The 25,143-nt window shown below is 43.8% G+C and overlaps 3 protein-coding genes and 1 long non-coding RNA gene across 5 annotated transcripts; 1 reads left to right on the top strand and 3 right to left on the bottom strand.

Moving 5' to 3' along the window:
* Positions 1-3,363, bottom strand: HOXB6 (homeobox B6). The gene is made up of 2 exons (XM_054993528.1): positions 2,943-3,363; positions 1-965 (listed from the first exon to the last, which is right to left on the bottom strand). The coding sequence occupies exons 1-2, from the start codon at positions 3,361-3,363 to the stop codon at positions 706-708; spliced, it is 681 nt and encodes a 226-aa protein (XP_054849503.1). The 3' UTR covers positions 1-705.
* A 6,529-nt stretch (positions 3,364-9,892) lies between these two features.
* Positions 9,893-17,296, top strand: LOC129338958 (uncharacterized). Its single transcript, XR_008597979.1, has 2 exons — positions 9,893-10,061; positions 15,727-17,296. It is a non-coding gene; the product is annotated as an uncharacterized LOC129338958 (long non-coding RNA).
* HOXB7 (homeobox B7) lies at positions 13,891-19,268 on the bottom strand. Its single transcript, XM_054993529.1, has 2 exons — positions 18,826-19,268; positions 13,891-14,760 (listed from the first exon to the last, which is right to left on the bottom strand). Exons 1-2 carry the CDS (start codon positions 19,223-19,225, stop codon positions 14,507-14,509), a joined length of 654 nt encoding a protein of 217 aa, XP_054849504.1. The 5' UTR covers positions 19,226-19,268; the 3' UTR covers positions 13,891-14,506.
* A 2,830-nt stretch (positions 19,269-22,098) lies between these two features.
* HOXB8 (homeobox B8) lies at positions 22,099-23,657 on the bottom strand. Of its 2 annotated transcripts, none has more exons than XM_054993527.1 (2): positions 23,226-23,657; positions 22,099-22,403 (listed from the first exon to the last, which is right to left on the bottom strand). In XM_054993527.1, exons 1-2 carry the CDS (start codon positions 23,644-23,646, stop codon positions 22,099-22,101), a joined length of 726 nt encoding a protein of 241 aa, XP_054849502.1. In that variant the 5' UTR covers positions 23,647-23,657. The 2 variants fall into 2 exon arrangements, with proteins under 2 accessions (XP_054849502.1, XP_054849501.1); XM_054993526.1 differs by having other exon boundaries at positions 22,099-22,406.
* Between the last annotated feature and the right edge of the window lie 1,486 nt (positions 23,658-25,143).

The raw sequence follows: 25,143 nt of genomic DNA on the forward strand, positions 1-25,143 counted from the left end.
TCTCTGTTTGCTTTTTTTATTAGAGGATTTTATCATCATAGCTAACACAAACTACAAACACAACACGTACAATAAAATGTAATAAAATAAAATGGACAAAAAAAATCACCCCTCTTGGTTTGATTATGCCATGCCTTTTCAGGTAGCGAGTGTTCCTTTTCCATACATTTTTTTCCCTTAAAAAATCTCTTCAATGGCAAAAACCTCTTCAACCTAGGGGTTGATTAACTTCACTTTTTATATAAAAAAGCAACATAGAAGTAAAATCGTGCACGATACTTTCGTAGGGTTTGTTTGTTTTTTGCAAAATGAAGACAACTAACCCCCCCCCCTCCCAATCTGATACATATATTGCAGCACTTCCATTTAAATACAAGAGTTAGCAGGAATCCTAAGAAGGACACTCAATGTTAAAAGAGAGAGGGGGAGAGCCGCATGTGGTGGGGGAGGGGACCAATAGAAAGGGCAGAAAAATAAAGGAGACTAGAAGCTGGGTGATGACTGGGCCGATTACTGGGTGCAAGAGAGGGCGCAAAGGGAAGGTGGGCTAACACCTCCATAGAGTCTCGGATATTTTACCCAAAAAAATTGTGCCTTGGTTGTGCCTCCCTCCCTCCCTCCGCAGCCCCCGCAACTGTTGGCATTGCGGCTTCCTTCCTTTTCCTTCCTTCTTCATTTCCATGCTTTCCCCCGCTCCCTCCTCTCTCATTCCGTTGTTTTCTCCTCTTCTTCCTCAGCGCTCAGCTGAGTGGAATTGAGTAGCTTGTTTTCTTTTTTCCACTTCATCCTTCGGTTCTGGAACCAGATTTTGATCTGGCGTTCCGTCAGACAAAGCGCGTGAGCGATCTCGATCCGGCGACGCCTTGTCAAGTAACGGTTGAAGTGGAATTCCTTCTCGAGTTCCAGGGTCTGGTAGCGCGTGTAGGTCTGTCGTCCTCGCCTGCCGCTCGGCCCAAAAGAGGAACCTGGGGAGGGGAGAAAGAGAAGGAGTGGATGGGACGTCGAACATTTATGGCAGTTGAATATATACGTGACTGTGGCTCTCCGGGGTGTGTGTGTGTGTACAGGCTTCTCTTCAACTCTTTACCAGTGCTTGTAACACTTCCTCCAATCCAGTCTACCCAAATCCTCTGCTCATATCTTTCACTTGGTTCCGGTGAAAACTCTGGACCCGTGTTGGCCCAAAAGAGTCCTGCAGTAGATAGCGGGACTCCGATTGTGAGGTAGAAGTCACTATAGGTCAGCTTACTTTAGGTTCAACTCTTTCAACGGGCAATGCAACATCCCCTTGATTTATTTCTCTGTTCTCACTGAAGAACAGTTCTGTGTAACTCAAAAGCCTACCGTGTCTGCTTTTGAAAGGCTATGTAAGGAAAGGGATCCCTGCATCCGTTTCCCACCTACCTTTACCTCGGGAATTTCATGCCCCACTGACTGGAGTCTAAAGACTTAGGCACCGTGCCCGGGCGTAAGTACCATTGGACACAGCGAGATTTACTTCTGGAGTAAAAATGGTTCAGGTCTGGCTGCATAAATCTCACAGTTCTGATCCTGAAGTCACTTCAACTGGAAGCAAAGGCTTGGAAGAAGACTCGTAGGACTTATACCATATAAATAAGTGTTAAGATTCAAGTGACACCGGAACATAATGGAGCATAGAAATGACTGGGACTTTGCTTCCAAATTGACGTGTCCCTCAGGTTCTCAGTGGAAAGCTCGCCGGACTTTGTCCTGAGAGAATCGCACAGATCTTCCTGTCTTCCCCCATGCCCCTTTTTACGCTGGTATCCAAACAGAATTGACGGCCAAAGTTATTAATTGCCTTTACCTTCACTTCCACTTTACTTCTTGCAGCCAACACTGGCCCCGCTCCTTTCTGTTATGTAAACCTCACAAAGAACGTGCTCCCCCCCCCTCACGTTTTATCGCTAACTGTAATAAATTCCAGGGTGTAAGCGAAGGGCATCATTCCCCTCCCTCCCTCCTGCCCCTAGCCCAGTGGGCAACATTTTAATTTTTTTTTTAAAAAAAGAGACAATAATAGGTTAAAATACAGGGATTGAAGAAGGGAAGATACTATTTCTTTGACTGAAAAAAGAGCATGGTTTTCATGGAAAATATGGCACTTGGAGCGCACAGGAGGGGGAATGGAGGGGGATGAATGAGTAGGTGAGGGAGTGAGTGAAAGAGAAACTATCTCCAACTCCTGTACAGACAGGCATTTCATTATGCGTGAGTTTCATTAAAAATGTAGCGCTCTCCTTTCAAATATTTAAGCCCTTCTGACATTATTCAACCAGCTGGGGCTACAGAACGTCCTCCCCGGGATGCGAATTGGCATCGGATAGATGCTTGAGAGGGATGAGGAAGGGGCAATCCAGATCCATTAAAATCAATCCTGGGTGGCTTTCGCGTGATGTGGATTCCCGTGAGTGTGTGTGTGTGTGTGTGTGTGTGTGAGTGTAAGTACATCAGCCACGTCTCTAAATCACTCCGAGTGAATGACAGCCAACATTGCGCTTACAAGACAGAGCCGGTCAATCAATAATTCCCGGGTCTTCTTTAGAGAGGTACAAAGTTAGCTGAGGAAAAAGACAAACAGAAAAGGGGTCTGCTGTACAAAGGGAAAGGGCAACAGATGAGAGTTCCTTTTCAGAAGCAGGATCTAGAAGTAGCATAAAACTTTGGAGAAAGTTTTCTGGTTGCACTGTGTGGAAGTTGAGTTTGCAAGCATCCTGTTCAGAAAGAAATGGGGTGGGTGGGTGCGTGGGTAGGTGATAGATAGATAGATAGATAGATAGATAGATAGATAGATAGATAGATAGATAGATAGATAGATAGATAGATAGATAGATAGATAGATAGATAGATAGATAGATAGATAGATAGATAGATAGATAGATAGATAGATAGATATGCAGAAAAAACGGAGAGGAACTCACTGTTGCAAGAATTCATCCTTTGCATCCAGGGGTACACTGGAGTGGAACACTTCTGATCCTCGCTATCCCCAAAAACGTGCTTGCTCTGCGAGCAATCTGACTTCCGGACTTGCTCCTGGCCAAACTGAACAGGGTCCTCTAAGCTGGAAAGAGAACAGGCGGTCTCTTTCTCCCTGTAAAAACCAGATGTCCCGTAATCGCAGGCAGGGCTCCGGTTGTAAGCTCCGTTGGCTTGCTGGTAATAAGGCGCGCCCGGGTAACCTTTCTCCTGCACTCCACCACCCCCAGTTCCGTAAGTGGAGGGGTAGTGCCTTAAAGGGTCCGCATACCCGGTGGAATATAAAGGGAGCTGTCCCAGAAACGGTTCTTGACCTCCGGCTAAGCTCACCGGGAAAGTAGAGTTGACAAAATATGAACTCATTGGAAACAGTAATAATAATAATAATAATAATAATAATAATAATAATAATAATAATAATAATAATAATAATACAAACAAGCAGAGGAACCGCGGCTGTTCTTTCCCTGGGTCTTTATGATTTGTTGCGTTTTATAGTCCAAGCGGTTTAGCTATTAGCAGTATATGGGAGATTGGGTTTTAGCTGAAGGGGGATGGCCGCGTGCCAACCAGGGACATAAGGGAAGAGAACCATCTGATCAGGCGCTGACCAATAGCAGGCGTGGAAGACTGCGAAATCGCACCCTAGAGGGGTTAGCATTGCACAGGGGACCCCCCTAGAACAAACCAGCGAAAGCATCTCTGCCACCAACACCATCACTTTTAAACAACAGAAACGCGCCCCCCTCCCGCCCCACATACACAAATAGACGCCTTCCCCCCTTAACCACATACTAATTATCTGCGAAAAGATCAATCCACCCAACATTCCGGAGTTTGCTATTTTTTATTATTATTATTTTAAAAATAGATAAATAAAATGGAGGAGGAGGAAGGTGAGAGGGGGACAAAAATTAAAGGCAGGGAGAAAAAACTAACGAGATCGAACTTAATCCACGGTTGTTGTGGACACAGGGGGAGGGGTGTGTGATTTTCGTTCTCATCTGGAAAAGTTTCCAGCGTGGTGGCGGATTGGGGGATGGGGCTGTTAATGTGGGTCTTTCTCTTCGGATTTGGGGGGGGGAGGTGGGGATAAAGGTGTGAGGAGTGACAATTATAATTAAGTATTTAATGAGGGGATCTATTTGCGGCAGGATTCTCGCGTGGGGTGGGAGTTTGACTACTCATGGCGAGAGTGCGAATGCGGGGTGTACTTTGTAAAGCATTTTTTTTCAAAAAGAAAGAACTTTACAAAGAATCTGAAGAGAAGAGCCCTCCTTGCATGAATTTGCTCGTGGGGACGGACGGAGGAATCCGTTTTGGTTCACGTCCTCCCTGGCCCGATGCCCCCCACCCCATGACATGTTCATAAAGGGCCAGGAGGAGCGTGTGTGTATGTGTGAGTGTACAATCTCACCCGCATGTTACAACGCCAGCCTAAAGCTATTCTTCGCCTGAAATTTCTCGGGAGTGGTATTATAAAGTCTAGAAGACGAATTGGTGAGGAGGCTTGGGAAGCTCAGCTCGGACAGTGCCTTTAAAGAACTGTGCCCTCTTGCGTTTTTACGGTTAAGGCCAGGTCTTCGGACAACTTAGAGTTAAGGGCAGCGGTTTGGTCTGACGGCCAAGAATACTCTTTATCGATCACCAAAGCATCGGGAAAAAAACGTTTGAAGGCAGCAGGGAAGGATCATCTGGTAGATGATGCTGAGGTTTTGTCGTTGGGAGGTGAGCCCTCAACATTTCGCTGCGGAGACCCAGGCAAAGCAGAAAGTCTGTCTCGCTCCCCTTGGCGGGTTGGAAGGGGTATTTCTTGGTTTTGTTTTTCAAACTGGAACGGATCTAACTCAGGAGGAAAAGAAACTCGCTCGGAATTCGGCGTCATCCTGCTGCTCTTTAAAAAGTGGATGAAATGAATGAATCGAGAGAGTAGCCGCCCAAAGACAGAAAGAAGTTCGGGTGTTTGCCTACACGCTTCCCCCCTCTAGTCCCTCCAAGGCAGAGAAGGCTATAATTCACTTTCATCACCACTTCCTTTAAGATCGGTACGATTGTGGTGGACAATTTCATTTGAATTTAATGCCCCTTTTTAAAAAGCGTGTTTTGGTTATCATCAAATGCACTTCAAGAGAGTTGGGGGGGGGGGAAATCCCGTCTTTGAACTGTACTGTCAATGTCTGTCTGTTTGTCCGTTTGTCTAATCCCGCCCTTGTCTAGCCACAAGGATGATCATAACCTTAGTTCTCTCAAACTTCTAAGTATCCCAGACCTCCACACGCACGGTTAACAATGCAAACCTGCTGTATATGCACCTCTTCACTTTACCCGAACTTCCTATCAACAGAATCTCCACGGCAATCTGAACAAACAGGGAACGTAAGTCAATCTGCCTCTCCCCCATCTCTGTCTTCCAGAGGCTCTAATCTGCGCAGAGTATCCGCCACACATGCACAATTGTTCCCAGATCGGATTTACATGGAGATATGATCCTTACAAGAATAACCAATGCGAACGAGGATTAGGGAGCCAGAGAGGAGCAAACAGGCTAGGATTTCATTTGTTATAAACCTCGTCTTGAATGGCAAGGAAGTGCACACTGTTTCATCACTGCCATAGACATTACTCTTAAAATTGAAGGAAATAACAGGCAAAGGAAGTGGATTGGGGGGGGGGCACTGGCTCACACCTCCCCTTTCTGGCTCCTGTGATATTGGTTCCTGCAGGTCGCCTCCCCCCCTCCCATCCAAACTTTAAATAGATCTGCTTTATTGGTGTGGGAAAACAAAAAGAATGAAGGAGAGGGAGAAGTGGGGAGAGTTGAATTGAAGACAAAAATGCTTATTTGAGGTATATGCGAACAACCCAACTCTTCACGGTCTAGCACAGGTCACGCCAGAACCAGAATATCTGGATGAATCTTGGAGGTTTGAATGCTTAATGTTGAAACGAGTGAGTAAATTAGCCCCTTGGCTTTAAGCTTTGAGATTTTTCTGTTTAAAAGTGTCCTTAGAAAAGCAGACCGTGTGTGTGTTTCTGTGTCTGTGTGTGTGTGTTGGAGGCAGATATAATGTGAAATTTATTCAGAGGAATTCTGTCGTTTTAAGATCCTGTTTATGACTAAGTAAACTTTAGGGTTTCAGCCTTTTGAATTATCTCTGTTTTTTCACAAAAAACTTGGGAGGAAATCACTACAACTGAAATTCTCTTTCTAATTAATAATAGTACACTACCTAGAAAAGCGGCCGCATCTGCTCCCATCAAAAATAAGCATGCTCTTCACTTCTGTTAACTCACATTCATTCAAAAGCTTTTAATTATTCAATTTTTAAAAAATAGATAGTTCTCCAAAAATTATTTTAAAATTGGGAGTGAGAGTGGGGGTGGAATAGAATTTAGGAGGTAATATACCTCAGGCTTCTTTGTTCAATGGGAAAGGAAGGGGAAAGGAACCGTGGGATTTGATTATTGAATAGGAGATTGTTCACAAGAAAAGCACATTGGTTTCCATCTGTCTTGCAAGTGTTTTGGAATGAAGTGATTAACATGAACGGGACAATTAACGGAAATCATGTCTATTTTCTAGTTACTTGGGCAACATTTTCTAGTATATGTGTATGTTTCTATCTACAGAATGCGATTAAACCACCATCTTGGACAGAGACCTTCTTTTCCTCTTCTTCCTCCTCCTCCTCAACAACAACAACCACTGACTACAAGTTAGGCAGCATTGCCACAATAATATTGAAGTTCTGTTTCCTGGCCCCTTAACACATTTCCTTCTATACTGGGCCTCCAGCTTAAAATATTATTGGAAAACTGATCTATGAGTGGGCTACCAGGAAAAAGAAACTCTCTCTCTTGTTGCATGGAGCTCATCAGTATGCCTTCATTTGGCCAGGGGAACCCATCTAGACCACTGCCCAGCATAACTCAAAAGGCAGAAAAGAAATAAAGATTAAAGAGACTTATTTACCACCGACTGTTACCGGTGCTGCCTAGTTGAGAAAGAGTTCCGAGTTTCTGCTTTCTCTCCCACCCTTTCCTCTCTGACCATTTTTGCTTTCTCTGCTTCTTAGAGACCAACTTTATAAAGCAGAAGGAAAGATGAGGAATGGTGGGGGCAGATAAATGAAGTTTTCTCCTTGTGCAAAGGCAGCCAGGGAATTTCTTTGTGGAAAAAGTTCAGGCAAAGTCCAGAAACTTGCTGGCAGAGACAAAAAAAATGGCATTCCCTCTCCAAAAACATCTCTTTTAAACTACCACCACAACACAAACAGTTGAGAAGTGTGAAACCAGCAGTTCTTCTTGGCAGAAAAGAGACCTATATTGGGACCATAAAGTAAGACAGGCCCTTAAACGCATGGCAAGGGCTGAATGGCTTCATGACTTTATTTGGGATCATAAAGCTTTGTCATATAGGTAACTCCAACTCCAGGCCCAAGAAGTCCTGATTCCCCACGTTATTGGCCGGCATAAGACAATGATCCCTAGAGGCATATGTTGATACATATACACTCTCCCTCCTTCCAAGCACATAACAATTTGAAACTTAATTTCCAGTCATTTACTTTTAATTTACCTGACTTCCTCTGCAGGGTATAATAATCTTGTTAATGGGACCATACAGGACTTCAAAAAGGAGGGAGGGGGAGGGGAGAAACCGCTCGACATTATTTTCTCCGAAGAGTTTAGCTAATAATTAGGGAAAGAGGGAAATGACCATTTGTGTTAAAGTTTGTGTGCGTATGAGAGAGAGAGAGAGAGAGAGAGAGAGAGAGAGAGAGAGAGAGAGAGAGAGAGAAGCCTCCATTTTGTTCGACGGGTCTGATCAACATTGAAGGGAAGCAGAGACCGCTAAACACAGTGATAACAGAAAAAGGGATGAGAACGAACCCGAGCAAAATCCTCCAGGAAGGTTCAGTTGGCTTCCTGGGGAGAAAGCCTGTCGAACGAAAGGAATAGGGGCACAATCCTGAGGAAAATTCTCTGGCGGAAGCCCCATTCATTTGAATGACACTTGCGCAGGAGAACGGCCCGGAGGGTTGTTGCCGATTTAATTATGAGGTCGGGTAGGTATTGAAAGGATCAGGGGAGAGAGGAGAGATTTTTTTAAAACATCTCCTGTTTTCCTATAAGGGAAACGTCGGCGCAACAGAGAGAGAGACATTGTTCTTTCTCAAACCACTGTAACTTGCAGCGATTCATCATGTTCCGTTTACATATAACCTCTCCACCCTCTGTTCATCTAGACACCACTAGACATTTGCTCACGCGAGTAGAAGCAAATCCAGACACAAACATTCGAGCCGAGAAATGACCAGAAACCGCCCCACCCCTAGAAAGTACCTGATTTTTTAACCGAAGTACTGATTTTCTTTAAGAAAATCTGTCATTATAAAACAGAAGCACATTTGCACACCCACGCACACATCCCACTGCGTAGTATGAATTAAATCTGAACAACATGGAACTATTTCACACGAGTTAAAAACGAAAACAATACCTTCTTAAGATGGGCGTGTTCTTTTTAAAAAATGAATGGATGGATGGAAATTCTCTTCAGCTCCGTTTCCAGACTGTGTAAGGCATGCCTAATGCATTACATGACAAAAATATATTAACTGTAGAAAATGAAAAGCTTGGTCTAGTTAAACTAGTTTTCATGGGAAATTAATCATTGTAAAGTATGGAAACAAAACCGAAGAGTTCTTGGGTTGGGCGGTAGATGGCACCAAATAGCATAGAATGAGCTGGAGGCCAGACTGTAAAGACCGCGCCAAAGAGAAAACAGAAAAATGAAATTCGACTGTCTGTTTGGGGAGGGGGGTTAGGGGAACGGAAAGATATAAACAACTTGATGGTGTTTAAGCGATAAGAACCCCGCAATTAGCAACTTATCTGAAAACATTTATAGTTTCTTCCATCCAGAAGCCCCACCTCCCCCACCCCCACCCCCACCCAAGCCGTTGGAATCGATGGAAGATGCGCGAGTTTTCCAGTGTGTGAGAGTAGCACGAATTTAAACATTTACAAAGGCAGATTTAGAAATTGCACATAATCTGAATATTCAGGGCAGAGATTTATTCCCGCGTCAAATTTATCCAGCAAAGTAGGAAGTATAGAGCTAGAGCAAGAAAAAAGCACCATAAATGAAAGTCCAACAGTCATAATTACATATGGAATGCAAAATAAAATTTCTCTACAAGTTTTCAACTTTCTTTTTGTTTTTCATCATACTTATAAAGAAATAGTAATTGTTTTTTTAAAAAACAGAAGGAGTTAATAGAATTGAAACTGGTATGCATTTTGTATTTTATTTTAAAAGCAGCATGTAACTTCTAGCACTTAGAAACAGCAGTCAATTCGTAGGTTGTTCATATAGTGTGTTGGTTGTTCAAATAAGATCCAGTTATAGTTTTAAAAACATGCACATTTAAAAAAATACTACATCATGATCACAGTAAATTTGGCATGTTGTTCATGAAATATTTGAAAATACTCCGTTTCTTTAAGCATTTCTGCCATCTTAAAAATAAACATTTCAATATACCTGGAGAGTACAAGAAGACATTTCCCAGCCCCCTGACACAACGACTTCTCAAGTGCCTAAACAATGGCAAATAAGTGCTTCAAATACCCAAAAGAAACGTTTTTACGTGCACACACGAACAGGCACACACATGCACTTTAAAAAATCCATGCAATCAATTCTACTGGATCGAAGTCCATTTAGCATATTCATCCCCTTTCATTTCGGCATTTCCTAGCATTCTTTTAAAAAAGAAAAACAAAGAGGGCACTGTGTGTAATTTTCATCACTCGGGTTTTAAAAAATAATAATTTATAATATTACCTCTTCTCCCCTCGCCCCTACCCCACCCCCACAGAATAGCACTTTGGAAGAAAAATCTCATACATCCTCACCGAAGACTGGAGAGAAGCATCTACTCCAACTGGGTTCTGTACAAAAACTTCCTTAAGAGACGGGATTCGTTTGAGGACAGAGCAACTCTGGCAAGATCGTTATTCTGAGAGGGGGGTGCCTTTGCGATGGAGAAGAGGTTTGAGGGGGGGGCAAGAAAAAAGGCACCTGATCTTTTTTTTTTTTAGTATTCAAAATGCAGACTTCCTTCACTTAGATGCTGCAGGAATTCTCTTTAGAGACCATGTCCAGGTGCCACGAATATTCTAAGTCTCGTGTCGTAGCACCATATCGCCCTTCCTTCCTTCTTTCCTTCCTTCGAACATTCCTTTTCCCTTTAGTTCTAGAAAGAGGTCACTTATAGAAAGAGAATAAACGAGGTCACATCCCTTCACCTCCGCCCCTTGATTTTTTCCTGTATCCTTTTAAAGAGAGAAAATGAAGATCACCTCGACGTACATAATCTTTCATTAAAACAACTATCAAGTCCAAAGGGGGGGGGGAAAGATAAATATATTCGCTTACCTTTCGACGCCCATCATTCTGTGTATAAGGGGAGGAGGAGGAAGAGGAGGAGGAGGAGGGGGAGAATAGAATTGCGTTTGCTTTTATGTGCTAGCTGACAAATATTGTCCCAACCTGATAGCCGTCCATTGCTACTTCTGAGAGCTTTTCCTTTGCTCCAGTCCTTTTTGCACAGAAAATGGAGTAACTTCCCTCTTTGAAAAATGACAAAAGCCTCCATCCGGTACAGATTCTCCATCTCCCTCTCCATCACTAGACAGAGAAACATTCCCCCCCCCCACCCATTAGCACGGAAATTTAGCATAGAAAATTAGGGAGGGAAGGGGAGAAAAAAATCGATAATAGTCGCAATCTAAAACCACTCCTGGATAGTGTGTGTGAGTGTGCGTGTGTGTGTCCTCCTTCTCCTCCTCTATTTTTAGCCCTATCGAGCTTACACATGTAAGTTTAAAAAAATGTTGAAAGAGGCGAGAGTCCTACAGAGGACAGTGATCCGACCCAAGATACAGCGGCCAAAAGAATGGTAGAATAACCACATGGGAAATCATAAAAAGTTCATGTTCACGGTTAGCAGTCCACATGACCAGCTCTGGCCAATCGCAGAACCCAGCCACTCATAAAGTTCTATCACAAAGTTGTAAATTTTCATAAAACAACAAGGAATTTATTGCATTTCTTCATGACTGCTTTAACAGCAGTCTTTTTCTCAGCCGCCATCTTTTCTTTTTTTAAAAAACCCGAAGAGAAGAATATGCAAAGATTTCGCACCCCCCTCCACTTCCCGATGGGGGGTCTCGAACAACCCTTATATAGGAAAGGTTAAAGGAACCCACTTTTATAAGACTAAAGATTGACCAGAGCATTTCACTCGTCAAAGAATCTTGTTATTTTTTAGGGGTGTGTGCCTGCCTCTATGTGTGTGTGTGTTTGCTTGTAATTTTTAATTACCGAAGAGATGGTTCAACTCAGGCATCGAGCCATATATTATTTCAAAAGGTCTTTTTTAGGACAAAGAGTACCATTCTGTTATTTTAATCTATTTATTGTTTTCTTTTAAAAATGGATGCTATTTCTAACCCTAGGCGGTTTCCCTTCCGGAAATTTGCCAAGAATTTACAGTGTTGATCCCCCCGCAATTGGGGGGGGGGGGAATTGAATTTTGGATAATAACAAGTGTAAGTAGCGTTTTAGATAGACAGCCAGGCAGACAGACAGGCATTGGTACACTACTCTGCGAGCATGCACATGCTCATATGTATATATATATATATATATATATATATGTATATTTGATATTAAAGATACAGCTATACGTGAATACAGGGCAAGAAAGACGCACAGGCGCACTGCTGCATCCAGGAGAGTCCACTACCGCAGTGGTACATGCCACGGAAACAATAGCAGTGGTCCAATGCAGCAAATTCGTAGTAGGTGGGCGATGGGATCCAATTTCCGCTTTGGAAAAAGGTCTACTGGATTCCAATTTACTTTCCAAGGAAACAACAACATATTGCCATTTTTTTAAAATTCAAAGGAGGGGGAAAATACAGCACCTTTGTATCTAACTGGTACGTACTGCGCATAGTTAGTCATGAACAGAGCTCCAGTAAACACATAGACTCGCTCACGCACATCTCTGTGTGTGATTGTATGTTCAAGTCTACCCGTCATAGTAAACCAGTTATTCTTCTCATAGGCTATTTTATTTGTACCTAATATTTGGTTATAGCATCTATCTAGAGAGCATTCCTGTGTTTGTGTACCTGTGTGTGTATCCTGATGCTGTCTATATGACACATTCTACAGATGGATATATATATATATATATATATATATATATATATATATATATATATATATATATATATATATATATATATATATATACAACACCCAGGCACAATCGCAAGTACGAACAACACATAGAACAATACATACATATTCACACAAATCCGTAAACACAAACACAGCCTATATATTTAAGGAGGTCTGATTGACAGGTCTCTAAGAAGATTCACACACATCTACTTAACAGACAATTTGTATACATATCTGCCAGAAAGAATATTGACAGGCAGATTTTTTTTTAAATGTTAGGTTCTTGGCTCCTCAAAACATTCAAATGGAAGGAAACCTCTTTGAGAATGTTCTTTTAAAAGCTAGGACAGCGATCCTGTAGCAGGAACATTCCTTTCCCTTTGAAATGTTATCTACATCTTTTGAAAAATCACTTGCAAGCAGAAAGAATGTGTTCTTTAAAAATGATGTTGTTAGGGGACAGTAGACTTTAAAATATTAAATCTGTCAAATGTGTTTATGTAGATGTAGGAAGAAAAACAAAGAAAAATATTAATTCCCTGTACCCCAACTGTCGCCTATTTTATTTCGGATTATTCTACCTTAGAGGCTAAATATATGTTCAATACAATCCCCAACTACTGCAGATCTTTGCCGTTCAAGCACGAAATAAAAATTATTATTTTTAGGATATATTGATATCGTCTAAAATTGGTTGTTTCACCATGCAGATTTCCCTGAGCTTTATTGCTTCCATTTATTTTATATTCGTTTTTATGTGGAGCCTTATTTGTCTCTAATGGAAGAAGTGCGTGTCCCCCTCCCCCCGATAAAACTACCGAAGTTGTGGGAGGGGGCAACGCTGAAGAAAATAATCCAGCGCCATTGCGCTATTTCTTTGCTCTCTCCCGCCCCAAGGTATTATTTAGTAGGTATTATTATTGTTGTTGTTGTTTTCTTTTTCTTCTTCTTGCCTCTTTGTTTCTTGAGGGAGCCAGGAAGCTCAAAGCTGGACTTTCTTGCGCGGAGGTAGACCTCAAATATGACGTAATGCGCATGTATTTTCTTAGCCCGGAGTTTTTCCGCCTCTGTTTTTAATGTAGTGTGGTTAGCACCGCGGTTTTACACAGTGGGACTTAACTAGAAAGCAATTTTTGCTATATCAATGATGCTGAAGAGCACGGGAGTAAAACAACAACCGGTTTCAGAAAGAAAATCCTATTTTTAAAAAAGTCCAAAAATTGATCTTGGGAACCATGCAGACACCCGCAGGTTTTATCAGGAAGTTCGGTGCAAGCCCCAGTGAAGCAGGAATCGTGCAAGAGCCCTTGGTTCATTCCAGCGGAATTGTCCCCATGCAAAATAACTGCACCCACGTACACACATACCCAAGAGTAATAATGACCCGACACGATTTCAGATCATATTCAGTAAGGTTATTTTTAATTATCCCCCCCCCCTACGCATAGTAATCACAAAATACGAATAAAAAGGCTTGGCCAACTATTAAATTATTTTGCTATCTATCATATACATCAGTTTACTCAGCACAATATTAATTTCGGTTTTTTCTAGTGACTGTCTTAAGGAAGTGGTCCATTGTCGAACATGTAAAAATATACACCAAGATAGACAAACAAGCAAAAAAAAAGGAAAAAAGGAAATACAGCACCGGTAACCAGACTTAGAGTCACAAATCTACCAAGAGAGGAGAAAAGAAATACAGGAATCTCATAGAATTATGTACAACATTTTATGCTTCAGCATTGTATTCCCTTCATAAGTTTGGAGTTCATGTTTTCTAAAGAAAAGTGCTAATCACATCCACTGTTTCACTTCAAATACTATTTTTAAAGTAAAAAATTACACGACAAAAGAACCTTTAAAAAAACCAAGAAAATTTACAAATACATGGACTAGATATGAAGACCCACACAGGAAAACAAAATTATCTATATTTGATTCTAAAGAGACATTGAATAGGTAGATTTATTATCCATTTTGTTGTACAAAAAAAGGAGAGAAATGTTAATATAGGTAGTTTTCCAAGAGCCAAGAAACAGACGAGACCATCCATTCCGTTTGTTTGTATGTTTTCCTTTAGTTTCTTGTTTAATGTACAGTCTTTATTCGCTAATTTTTAAAAATCCGCTCCTTGCTTTAACTTTCTGGACAGTGCAGTCAATTTGCTCCTCACACTTTCCACCCACCTCTCTCTTTCTTTCACTCTCACTCTCGTCCCCCCTCCCCCTCCTCCCCCCTTCACTCTTCTTCATCTTCTTCGGCGTCTGGTTTTTCCTGGCTGTTTGAGCCTGGACCTGCCGGCTTGTTTTCTTTTTTCCACTTCATACGCCTGTTCTGGAACCAGATTTTGATCTGTCTCTCTGTAAGACATAAGGCGTGGGCTATCTCAATGCGTCGCCTCCTGGTCAAGTAGCGGTTGTAGTGGAATTCCTTCTCCAGCTCCAGCGTCTGGTACCTGGTGTAGGTCTGGCGGCCTCGCTTTCTGTCGGTCCCTGTTTAAAAGAGAGAGACACACACACACAGACTCCGATGAGTTCTCCTTGGTGATATATATATATTCTAATTCCATATTGTGCTTCAAATTATTTTAGCCGAGTCTGGATTAACTGGCCCCTTTACCTGTCAAATCTCTCTCTCTCTCTCTCTCTCTTTCTCTCTCTCTCTGCTGAACAAGGATGATTAAAGTTTGCATTTATTGTAAGCATTTATAAATAAACAGAAGGAAGGAAGGAAGGAAGGAAGGAAGGAAGGAAGGAAGGAAGGAAGGAAGGAAGGAAGGAAGGAAGGAAGGGATGTAAAAAGAAGAACATAACGCACAAATATTCAACATGGCATCGGCCGCCATAATGAAGGCTTCTTGAAAAGGCCTTTTCAACAATATGGTCTCAAAAATATGTTACTGTTTATCAGTCCAGCCGACCATCCTATTTGCCTTCTTTCCCGGTCGATTTTCATAGGACCGCAGTTTAAGGGACTGCATTGCCCACCAAGGGTTTGGGGTAGGGAGGGGGTATACTTATAAAGTATATAATGTATGGCATATATTATAAAGTATATATGGTGTGTGTGTGTGTATATATACACATAATATATATGTGTATATGTGTGTGTGCGTATTTGTATGTGTGTATGTATATATATATCTTCTCATCCCCCCAAAAAACATTTCTTGAGATATGAATGTACTTGTATTAAACACGTATTTATTTATCTTAACTGTGATCCCATTAAGTCTTACTTGTGAGGGTAAAATGGAAAGGTACTCATTTGAAGCAAGCATCTCCTTGGTATTTATTTCCACATCTGGCCGGCTCTTTCCATAAAGTAGCTGTAACTGCAATAATTTAACAACAACAACGTGTGTGTGTGTGATCTTGTTTCCTTCCTAGTTCGGATTGCGTGAGTGTTTTGACTGTCTACGGGAAAAAATGGTATTTACTGTATTTTTTTTTCATTAGGGAATTCGGAAGCTGGATACAGTTGGTCGGCATGGGAATTCCTCAAAGCAAGAATCTTGTCTTTGACCACAACAATTTACTCGAGCATCCAAAGAATCTCGATTTTAAACCTGCGACCTGTTTCCCCTGTCATTTCTTGGAGTCCTCTCACGGGGTATGATCCTGTAAAACAGACTTGGCGCTCTTTGCCTGTGAATAGACACACGTTTATTTTTCTGCTCCTGTGCCCTCAAAAATCAGCCTACACCATTCACCGAAGACACCATCGGAGCGTTTAGGGTTTTGTTGTTTACCAAAAAAAGGTAGGCGGGTGGGGGATGGGCAGCGATGGTCTTCTGTTTAAGAAAGGGACAGTCGAAAAGCCAGTCCGGCTGTTAAGGGGGGGGGGTAAAGACGTCTGTGGAATGTGGGGTTGTAAAATCTTTCAAGGGAGCGCCATAAACTTCTCTTGAATGGGCAGACCAAGACGCATTCTCCTTTGGCTAACGGAATCTCCCAAATCTATCCAAAGGCCAGACAAGAAAGATAAAAAGAGACTCTGGTGAGGCGAAAAAAAGGACTATCTGGAAGGCCGATTTAAGTGCTTGAGAACTGGCAAAGAAACCAGGGAGTGATGAGAAAGTGCTCTCTTCAAACTGCACAGGACGCGTCTGAACCTTTTCCAACCCACCTTCCGCCCTGCCCCCTCCCCAACAGCCCGTGTTTTAAAAACCGTGGAGAAAATGAGAGGGTTATTCTTAAACTGGTCTCCCCCATCCTCCACACACACACACACACGTTTAAAAGCCCCTGGACTTTGAAAAATCATCTGTAAACCGCATTTATAGATCAGGAAAAATAAGAAACAACTATCCCAATCCATTAAACCTAAGACTTTAGGAAGTACTGGTTGATGCGCCTCTCCCCCCCCCCCTTCCCCAGCTTTCCTACAATTTGCATGTAGACCTGATTTAGATTATGTACTGTAGTCTTTCACCTCTCCCCTCTCGGAGTGTACTAAAAAGCTTCTTCATAGTTGGTTTTTCTTTGAAAAACAGGAAGAGGGAGAAGTGGAAGAGTCGGTAAACAGATAGTTTTAATATGAAGAGAAGAGGTATAAGATATTTACAAGGTACCTGTAGGTCTGTGTCCCGCTGGACCGATGGACGGATAGATAGATATGACATCTTCCTATATTTTGTATGAGCTCTCAAGCATTGAAATGAAAGGGATTTAATAAGTGACTTTTGTATTCTTACAGTGCAATTCCAAGCACAGTTTTAAGACCCCTGAATTCTGTTAAAGATTGCATTGGGAATTACCTTAGCTTCTCTCACACACAGACCCTTCATCTATTTTCCACTTTTGACGGTCATAGGGTAACACCTTTGAAATCAGTTTTGGTATATTTTGGGGTCATGAGAATGAACTGGGGGCTGTAGGGTTTCCAGAAGTCGCACCCACCCATCCTAGTTTCCCTATCAACGATACCCTTGTAAATCTGCAAGGAAGGCCAAGGAAGGGACTGGATAGCCTCAACTCTGCCTGCATTGCTTTGTCATTCTTCCTAATAAATATACGAACTACTGTTGTTTTGAGGTTGTGTGTGTGTTTTTAACCAAAACAGCTACCAGTAAATTATGTCTGTCAGGATGTTTAGACCCTCTTAATATTCCCTTGAAAACCAAAAGGGGGAAAACTAGTATCGACTATTTTGTTCAGATGTCTATAGACTTTTCCTACACCGGTAACTTCTATGGGAGCAGGAGACACAAGAATGTACTCTGTAGCCACAGGTTTTCTGATTTTTCTCCACCAAATATCCCACATGTTTCCCCCCTGAATAACATGACATTAAATAAAAAGTCAACCGAGGTTACGTCCCCTCCCACCTTTTTACTGAACCTCAGGTTCGAGAAAGCGTTCTGCCTAACTCTAAACTTTTCATGAATCAAATGTTTCACTGTACTTATGTGTTGGTTAGGTTTATTGAAAAAGAAAGGGGAGATGACTCACCAGTCCCATCAAAACAAGGAAATTCCTGCAATGTGAATTTAAGTTCATTCTTGAATTCCCCCCACCCCCTTTCTTGCATGTAATTCCGCTGCTTGATAGCTCAGAAATAAAGCAAATGTTTGGGACTGACTTTAACAAGTAGAAACTAAGATGCTGGTCGAAACAGAGAAAATATACATACACAGTTTAGAGGCAGTGATGGGCTAGATATTACTAAGCATTTGCCCTGCTGTTACCAAACACTTTCGCACTTCACCGCCTTTTACCATGTAAACAATCCCCGGTGTACGTTTATGCTCCTAAACTGAACATGCAAACCCTGAGCCCGTTTGCAAAAGGGTGGTATTTATCTCCTTCTGATTACTCCATTCCTTTCCAACCACTTTTTTGGGGGGGAGGGGGATATATGAGGGTTCTGCGGAGTCTGACGAGCAGTGAGGGGAAGAAAGTCAAGATTTTTGCGCGTGTGTGAAATCTCAGGGCCGAAGGAACGTCCTATAGTGTCGGTTTGATCAATTAAAAAGCTGTCATATTACGCAAGAAATACACTCACATACACACACACACACACACGTCTCTCCTGCTCCCCCTCCCTTCTTCTGTACCCCTCTGTCCTGTTCTTGGCGTCAACAAAAAAGAAGCTTATTCCTGAAGAAAAGCAACAAACAGCAATTTCCTGAACCAAATTCACGGGGTGGGGGGAGAGAAGCGGTTGCGCCAGACCGCCCCCCAACAATTAAATACGTAACTGCCCGAGGAGTTGCGTCGAGGAAATCAGCAGTAGGAAGAAGAGAAATAAATATTTAAATATTTATTTATTTATTTTTCCTGGGGACGCTTTCATCTGGGGTCTTTGGAAAAGACGAAGAGGGGACGAGCCAGAGAGAGAGAGAGAGAGAGAGAGAGAGAGAGAGAGAGAGAGAGAGAGAGAGAGAGAGAGAGGAACACGTCATAAAGGAGTTGAGAGAGCCAGCCTCCCCCCCAGCTTCCCCTCCCATCCAAACCATTTACATTCTCTTCTCCCCAAGGTTTCCCCAAGCCCACCCCAGCTCGCTGGCTCTCTCTCGCACACACACAGCCCCTCCGGTCCCGAAGGACACTCACCTGTGCTCCTCATCCAAGGATATATCCGCAAGTTGCTTTCGTGCCTCAAGTCTGGGTCCCGCTGGTCGCTTTTGTTACAGTTGGGCTTCGACGCGTCTCCCGGACACATCATGGAGAGGTTTTGTTCGAAGGGGGAGCAGTGCATGTTGAAAGAGCCGGCTTCCAGCCCGTAGCTGCTAGAGTACATGCCGGGGGCCTGGGGGTGCATGCCGCTCCCGTTGGGGTACAAACCAGGCATGGAAGCAGCGAAAGAGGCCGTGGAACTGGAGCCATACCCGGTGCGCTGAGCATTGGAAGCGAATGCGCAAGAAGTTTGCTCAGAAAACACTCCGGAGGGGAAAACCGAATTTGCGGCCTGATATTTAGAAAATAAAGCATTCGCATAATACAATGAACTCATAATCTGGCCGGGTGATTTGTAGGCCGGGACGTTTTAGTGTCGGTTTTACGAGGTACCGTGATATATTACGGAATTAGACTCCAGATTTACACCAAAAAGGACCCCCTTTTTCCTCCCTTTGGCCATGTGACTCTGGCCCACGTGATCCGGGCGCCTCCAATGGGCGCCGAGCTTCCTCCCTCCCTTCCACCTCTTCCCCGTCCCCCTTGTAATATGGGAAAGGGGCAAAAAAGCCCGCTGTGTACGGAGGGCTGGTTGGGATTTATAAAACACGCTGCATTATTGATGCTCGGAGGCCGAATCTCCCAAGACAGGGGCGTGGAAGGAGAGCAACTGGGCACGCGAGTCGCTCGGCCACCGGTGAGCTCAGGCGCTCAAGACCGGCTCGCAGGGAAGCAGGGTGGGGGGCGGTAGGAGAAGGCCGGGAGAAGGCGGGAGGCGGCTGAGGAAGAGGGCGAAAACAAACCCCGGAGAGAAGAAGTGGAAGGCTAGGATAAGTCGGAGGGGACGGAGAAGAGTCTGGCTTTGCTGATGAAAGCAGGAGGCTTCGAAAGTTCTCCCCTGCCAGCCCATCCTTGCTGCTTGACTCTGGCAAGAGAACTTCCTGCAGGATGGTACCCACCCTGCCTAGAAGAAACAGAAACGCTGCAGTCCTTCAGGGAGGGCGATTCCACGCGGTTGCCTCTCAGTTCCCATCTCCACCGGTCTCACCCGGTCTCTATTTCACCCAACTGACACATCTATCCCGCCCTATTCCGTGGCCTCCAGCCGAGTATCTTATTACACTATCAGGTTCCGCGGGCTCTGAAGTTGGTTCCCTCCCCCGCCTCCTGCGATCTCCAACACCTCCAGGCCCACCAGAACGAAACGATACTTCATACCCCCCCCCAATATCGCTCCCCTCCTTCTAAACGCCATTGAGCTCAATAAGTAATTTATTCCACAGCCACAGGCTGAGCCTTGGAGATGTCTCCCCCCCCCCCACTCCGGGTGGAGGAAAGGGAGGGGGGAGAGGAGGAAAGATTACAACAGATCTCTATTTAAGCGTGTCAGCTCTTCTGCTGGACTCAATTACGGAGAGAAGGAAAATGTGACCAGCTGGTGACTCGGATTTCTGCTAGGGAAGCAGGGATGGCATCCAAAGAAAGAAAGGAAAAGAAATAAAAAGAAAGAGGGGGAGAGGGAGAAATGGAGAGGGGGGGGCGGGAAACGCACACGTTTCATTGAAACTTATCAGCGCTTTCTATGACAACTATGAATAAAGATAGCCTCAGAAGTTAAAGAGATTGGCAGATATCCTTCTCAAGGTTAGGCTGCAAATGCGGGGGGGGGGGGGAGAGAAGGAAGGTGTATATATCCTAGGACTGGGGCTCTCTGAGATGGGGGGGGTATGAGTTGGGAGGACGGTAGAATTCAGTAGCGACTAAGCACATGCACAGATACAAACTTAAGTCCCCCCCCCCCGAAAAATAAGAACATCCTTTTGGCCCAGAGAGGTCATAGAAGAAATGTTAACCACACTCTTTATAAAATCCAGTTTGTCCCCCACCGCTCACTTAAGGTGCATTTTCACCATCAGTCCTAAGTTTCTTCCATGTCCTTCCAAAAGCTTTAATGGGTTACAGTAGCTGGACAGTGATGTTTTGTTTCATTTTTTAAAAACTCTTCTCTTCAAGACGTCCCCCTAGGAGGAAATTTTAAGCCGGATGAAGAAAGAATCATGTCAGGGGGAAATTGTGACTTGTAAACTTTATTGTAACTCCTTTCTTCCGCTGCTTCCAGCTTCAACAATAGAACAAAGTGAAGAGGACAAAATATAGCATTAGTTTCCCCGCCCCCCCATAAAGTAATTCACTTATACAGTATACATTCTCTTTTTTTCACAGTAAATCTAAGGTAAATGAAAAAAAAACCCAAAAACCCAAGGAGGGGGAGGGGGGAAAGCACTTTTTACAACTTGTTCCACTGTGCGCATGCTAACTAAATGGAGGGAGAGAGAGAGAGAGAGAGAGAGAGAGGCTCTCTTTTTTCTTTTTAAGATAGAGACATTTAAAAAGACAAACGTATAAACAAAGCAAAATCGGAAGCCAAAAGGAAGGGAGTCAACTTTTAAAATAAAGGAAACAACTACATCAGAAATAGGCAGTTTCATGTTGTCGGGGGTGTATGTTTTCAGAGCTACCTCCACAACAGGAGGGGAGAGAGAGAGAGAGAGAGAGAGAAAGAAAGAGAGAGAGAGGTTTGGTTTCGAACGTGCTCTAATATGGTTTTCACAGGTTTCCTATCTTTTGGAAAGAGCAAGAAGGGAAACCAGAGCTTTCAGAGTTGCACAGGGCCATCCCGAGTTGAGTTGTACCCTTCTAACCCCATTGACTCCAGCGGACTTAAGGAGGCAGCAACTCTGCTTGGGATGGCCCTGTCAGTATAGTCTGTCCACATATTCTCTATACCGCTGAGAGCATCTCTCGCCCCACTCAAGGGGGGAGAGAGAGAAAGGAGAGAGAGAGAGAGGAGAGAGAGAGAGAGAGAGAGAGAGAGAGAGAGAGAGCGAAATCATTTTCACAGTCATGGTTAACAGAAGCTATTGCATTACACTAAGACTAATTCTTAACTGGCAAGAAAACGGGGGGGGGAATCGCAACAAGGCTAAAAAGACCCCAAGATCTCTCTTTTTTTAAATATAGATATAGTTCATTGTATGTATCAAAGGACAATCAGAAGTAGACGCTCACAGCTATATTGTTTTACAGCAACGAAAGGGGGAATCCCCCTCCCCTAAGCAGTGTTTCTCCCCCCCCCCCAACACCCAGCTGGCATGAATGGAGGGACCAGAGGGGCTTTCTGCGGCAAGCCTGTCCGTCGCTTTCCAGCGCCTACTTCTTGTCCCCTGTCTGTGCTTCGCCGCCCTCTTCCACCTCCTGAGCCCTTTCCATTTTCTGCTTCTCCAATTCTTCCTGTTCGCATTTGCTGCTGGGAAACTTATCTTTGTTGTTCTCCTTTTTCCATTTCATCCTCCGGTTCTGAAACCAGATTTTCACTTGCCTTTCGGTCAGTCCCAGGGCGTGCGACACTTCGATCCGCCGCTTGCGGGTCAGGTAAGGATTGAAAAGGAACTCTTTCTCCAGCTCCAGGGTTTGGTAGCGGCTGTAGGTCTGCCTTCCTCTCCTCCGTCCAGCGGCTGCTGGGGTGTTGCAAAGGGGGAGGTGGGAGGGAGAGAAAAGGAGGGTTGAGAAGGTACATAAAACAGTTTAGGGGGCAGAGAGAGAGAGAGAGAGAGAGAGAGAGAGAGAGAGAGAGAGAGAGAGGAGGGACAGAAACACACACAAAGGCAGGGACGGAACTGCCCTTCTATAATATTACAAAAGGGAGGGTAATTATCCGGGGAAGGGTAGAGGGAGAGAGAGAGAGGCGAAGAGGACCACATAGGCGCTCAATCCCCCCAGCCTGCAATACCACCCTGTTTTCTTGAAAGAGGGGGAAGCACATTGCTCTCCCTACAGGCCCCCTCCCATGGCTCGCAAAAACGGTTCCCTCCCCAGCACCTTCTTGCAAGACCAGTCCTTAAAAGTGTCCCCCACACCCTCGCATGCCCCCATAGTATCTCCAGAGGGTTAAAAGATAATAACTAGGGTTGGGGGGGTGGAGGAGGAGGTTAAGGAGAGACACAAAAAGAGGGTCTTAAAGGTTGTAAAAGTACCATAAACTTTAAGGGAAGCTTCGCACATTGAAAGGGAGAAGGTGGGGGGGGGGAGAGAGAGGTCTGGTTCTCCCCATTCAGAAGAAAAAGGGTCTCTTTCAGGGTAATTAAGCGATAAAGCTATTGAGAGGTGCAAAAGTTTACGCTAATAAAACAGTAAAAAGTAACCGAGGGTTGGGGGAAGGAAGGAGGGGGAAAGATAGCGGCAGAGGTGGGGGGAAAGGAGGGCGAAGTTGTTTTATGGGTTCAGGAAATGCCTTGGCGGTGGCTGGGCTGCCGGCCCTTTCTAAGATGCCTCCTCACCTTGCGGTCTCATCCAGGGGAAAAGCTGCGTCGGAGAAGGGCTCTGCTCGGAATTGTCCGCGTCTTCTCCCAGCCCGGTGGAGGCGAGCTTGCAATCCGGATACTGCACTAGGTCGGACTCCTGGGCGCTGAAGAGGCTTTGTCTTTGCAACGGGTCATAGCCGTAGAAATTGCCGGGGTCCCCGTGGCACGCGACGGCGCAGGGGTTCTGTTGGTAAGGGGAGCTGGAGAGAGAAGACGCCCCGTGGTAGAACTCCTGGATCTGGGTGGGGTGCTGGAAGGTGCCCCCCGTGCTGGGCCCGTACACGACTGTAGGTCTCCCTCCGAGCTCCTGGGCGAACCCACAGTCGTAGAAGTTGGGGCGCAAGGAGTCTCCGGTTTTGTACTTGGAGAACAGGGAGTTGACGAAGTAAGAGCTCATTTTAATATAAATAGCTTATTTTAAATAGATAGAGATAGAGGTACAAAGACAGGGTGTATCAAAAGCCACAGGATATTAGCCACAGAATCGGATGAAAGCGAAGAGATGCTAACCCAAGAATCTTTGTGATTTCCAGGGATATATACAGATATACATAGATCTTTTAAAAAAAATTCCCAAGGATTGAGTCAAAACTCTTTGCCACAATGCATGGTATCAGATTCCTCTTTTTTATTGTTGTTTGATGTGATTGTTACTCCTTTCTGTCTTTCTTTCTCGCTCTCTGCCTTTCCCCCTCTCTCTCTCTTCTCCTTCTTCTTTTTTCCTTCTTCTTCTTCAACCCCCCCTAAAAAAATCGGCACTTAAAAAGGAGTTCTCGCTTTACATTTCCAAGGAGAGGTGCCAGTTCATAAACAGTTTTCCGTGATTTACTTCGGAGCAAATGAGTTTGTTCATATTTCGCAGTGTCTTTTCTGGATCATTTGCATCTATTACGGACCCCTCATCCTATTGGTTTCCACGTACTCCACACGGACTCTGTTCAGCCTGCGAGTAGAGAGGAGAGTGAGACGGAGGAGGAAAGAGAGGGGGAGAGAGAGAGGGAGAGGGAGAGAGAGAGAGAGAGAGAGAGAGAGAGAGCGCACAGAGAGCGAGCGAGCGAGCAAGGGAGAGAGAGGGGGTGGGGTGGGGTAAATATAGAGATTAAATATGCTAAACTATCTACGTTAATGAGATATCTCTCGCCCCACGACAAATCATCTACCTAAGCCCACCCAAAAGATTGATATTTGGGGAGGGTTGAAAAATTAAAGAGAGGCTTTGCTCCTATCGTTAATTTCCATTTTTTAATTTTTTTATTTTTTAACGAGGCAGTTTTAGCCTTTGGAAAATGTCAGGGTTGCTTTGGAAAACTGTAAAAAGAGGCCGGATTTAATTGCTACCCGTTTTTTTCTAAAAGCCTCCTATAAATGTAATTGGTATTTTAATACCAAGTTATCAAATCGTACGGCGTCCTGTAGCCTCAACATATTTTAAAACAAACGAGGTAGTCAGATTTAACATTTTAATGATCAATTTCCTTATTATTGATAAAGGTTTAACTATCAGCGCGAAAAGGAAAGAAATGGCCCATTTGTAACGGCCCCCCAAAAAGAGGGGGCTGTAAACTGTTTAACAAACTATAAAGCGCAATAAAATTTAGAGTGGGGGGGAGGAGGCACAAAAATAAATAAATAAATAAAAACACCCGGAGATGTTCTTGCTGGTTATATCGCACTACATAAAAAGCTGTTAAATGGTTTTTACGAGTTCTTTCCTCTACTGCTATAAAAACCCAGGCTTCGATTTGCGCCTTAACTCCATTATTGCAAGATGTTGGGGTGTCAATACTGAATTAAAATGATTATAGTTTTTCATATATAACATTGACTTTTCGGCTTTCTAGTATCCCCCCCCCATCTCCACCCTCCTGCTCTCTCTCCTCCCCCCTTCCCTCTT

This window comes from Eublepharis macularius, chromosome 12 (genome assembly GCF_028583425.1).
Source record: "Eublepharis macularius isolate TG4126 chromosome 12, MPM_Emac_v1.0, whole genome shotgun sequence".
In the NCBI taxonomy this organism is placed as follows: domain Eukaryota; kingdom Metazoa; phylum Chordata; class Lepidosauria; order Squamata; family Eublepharidae; genus Eublepharis; species Eublepharis macularius.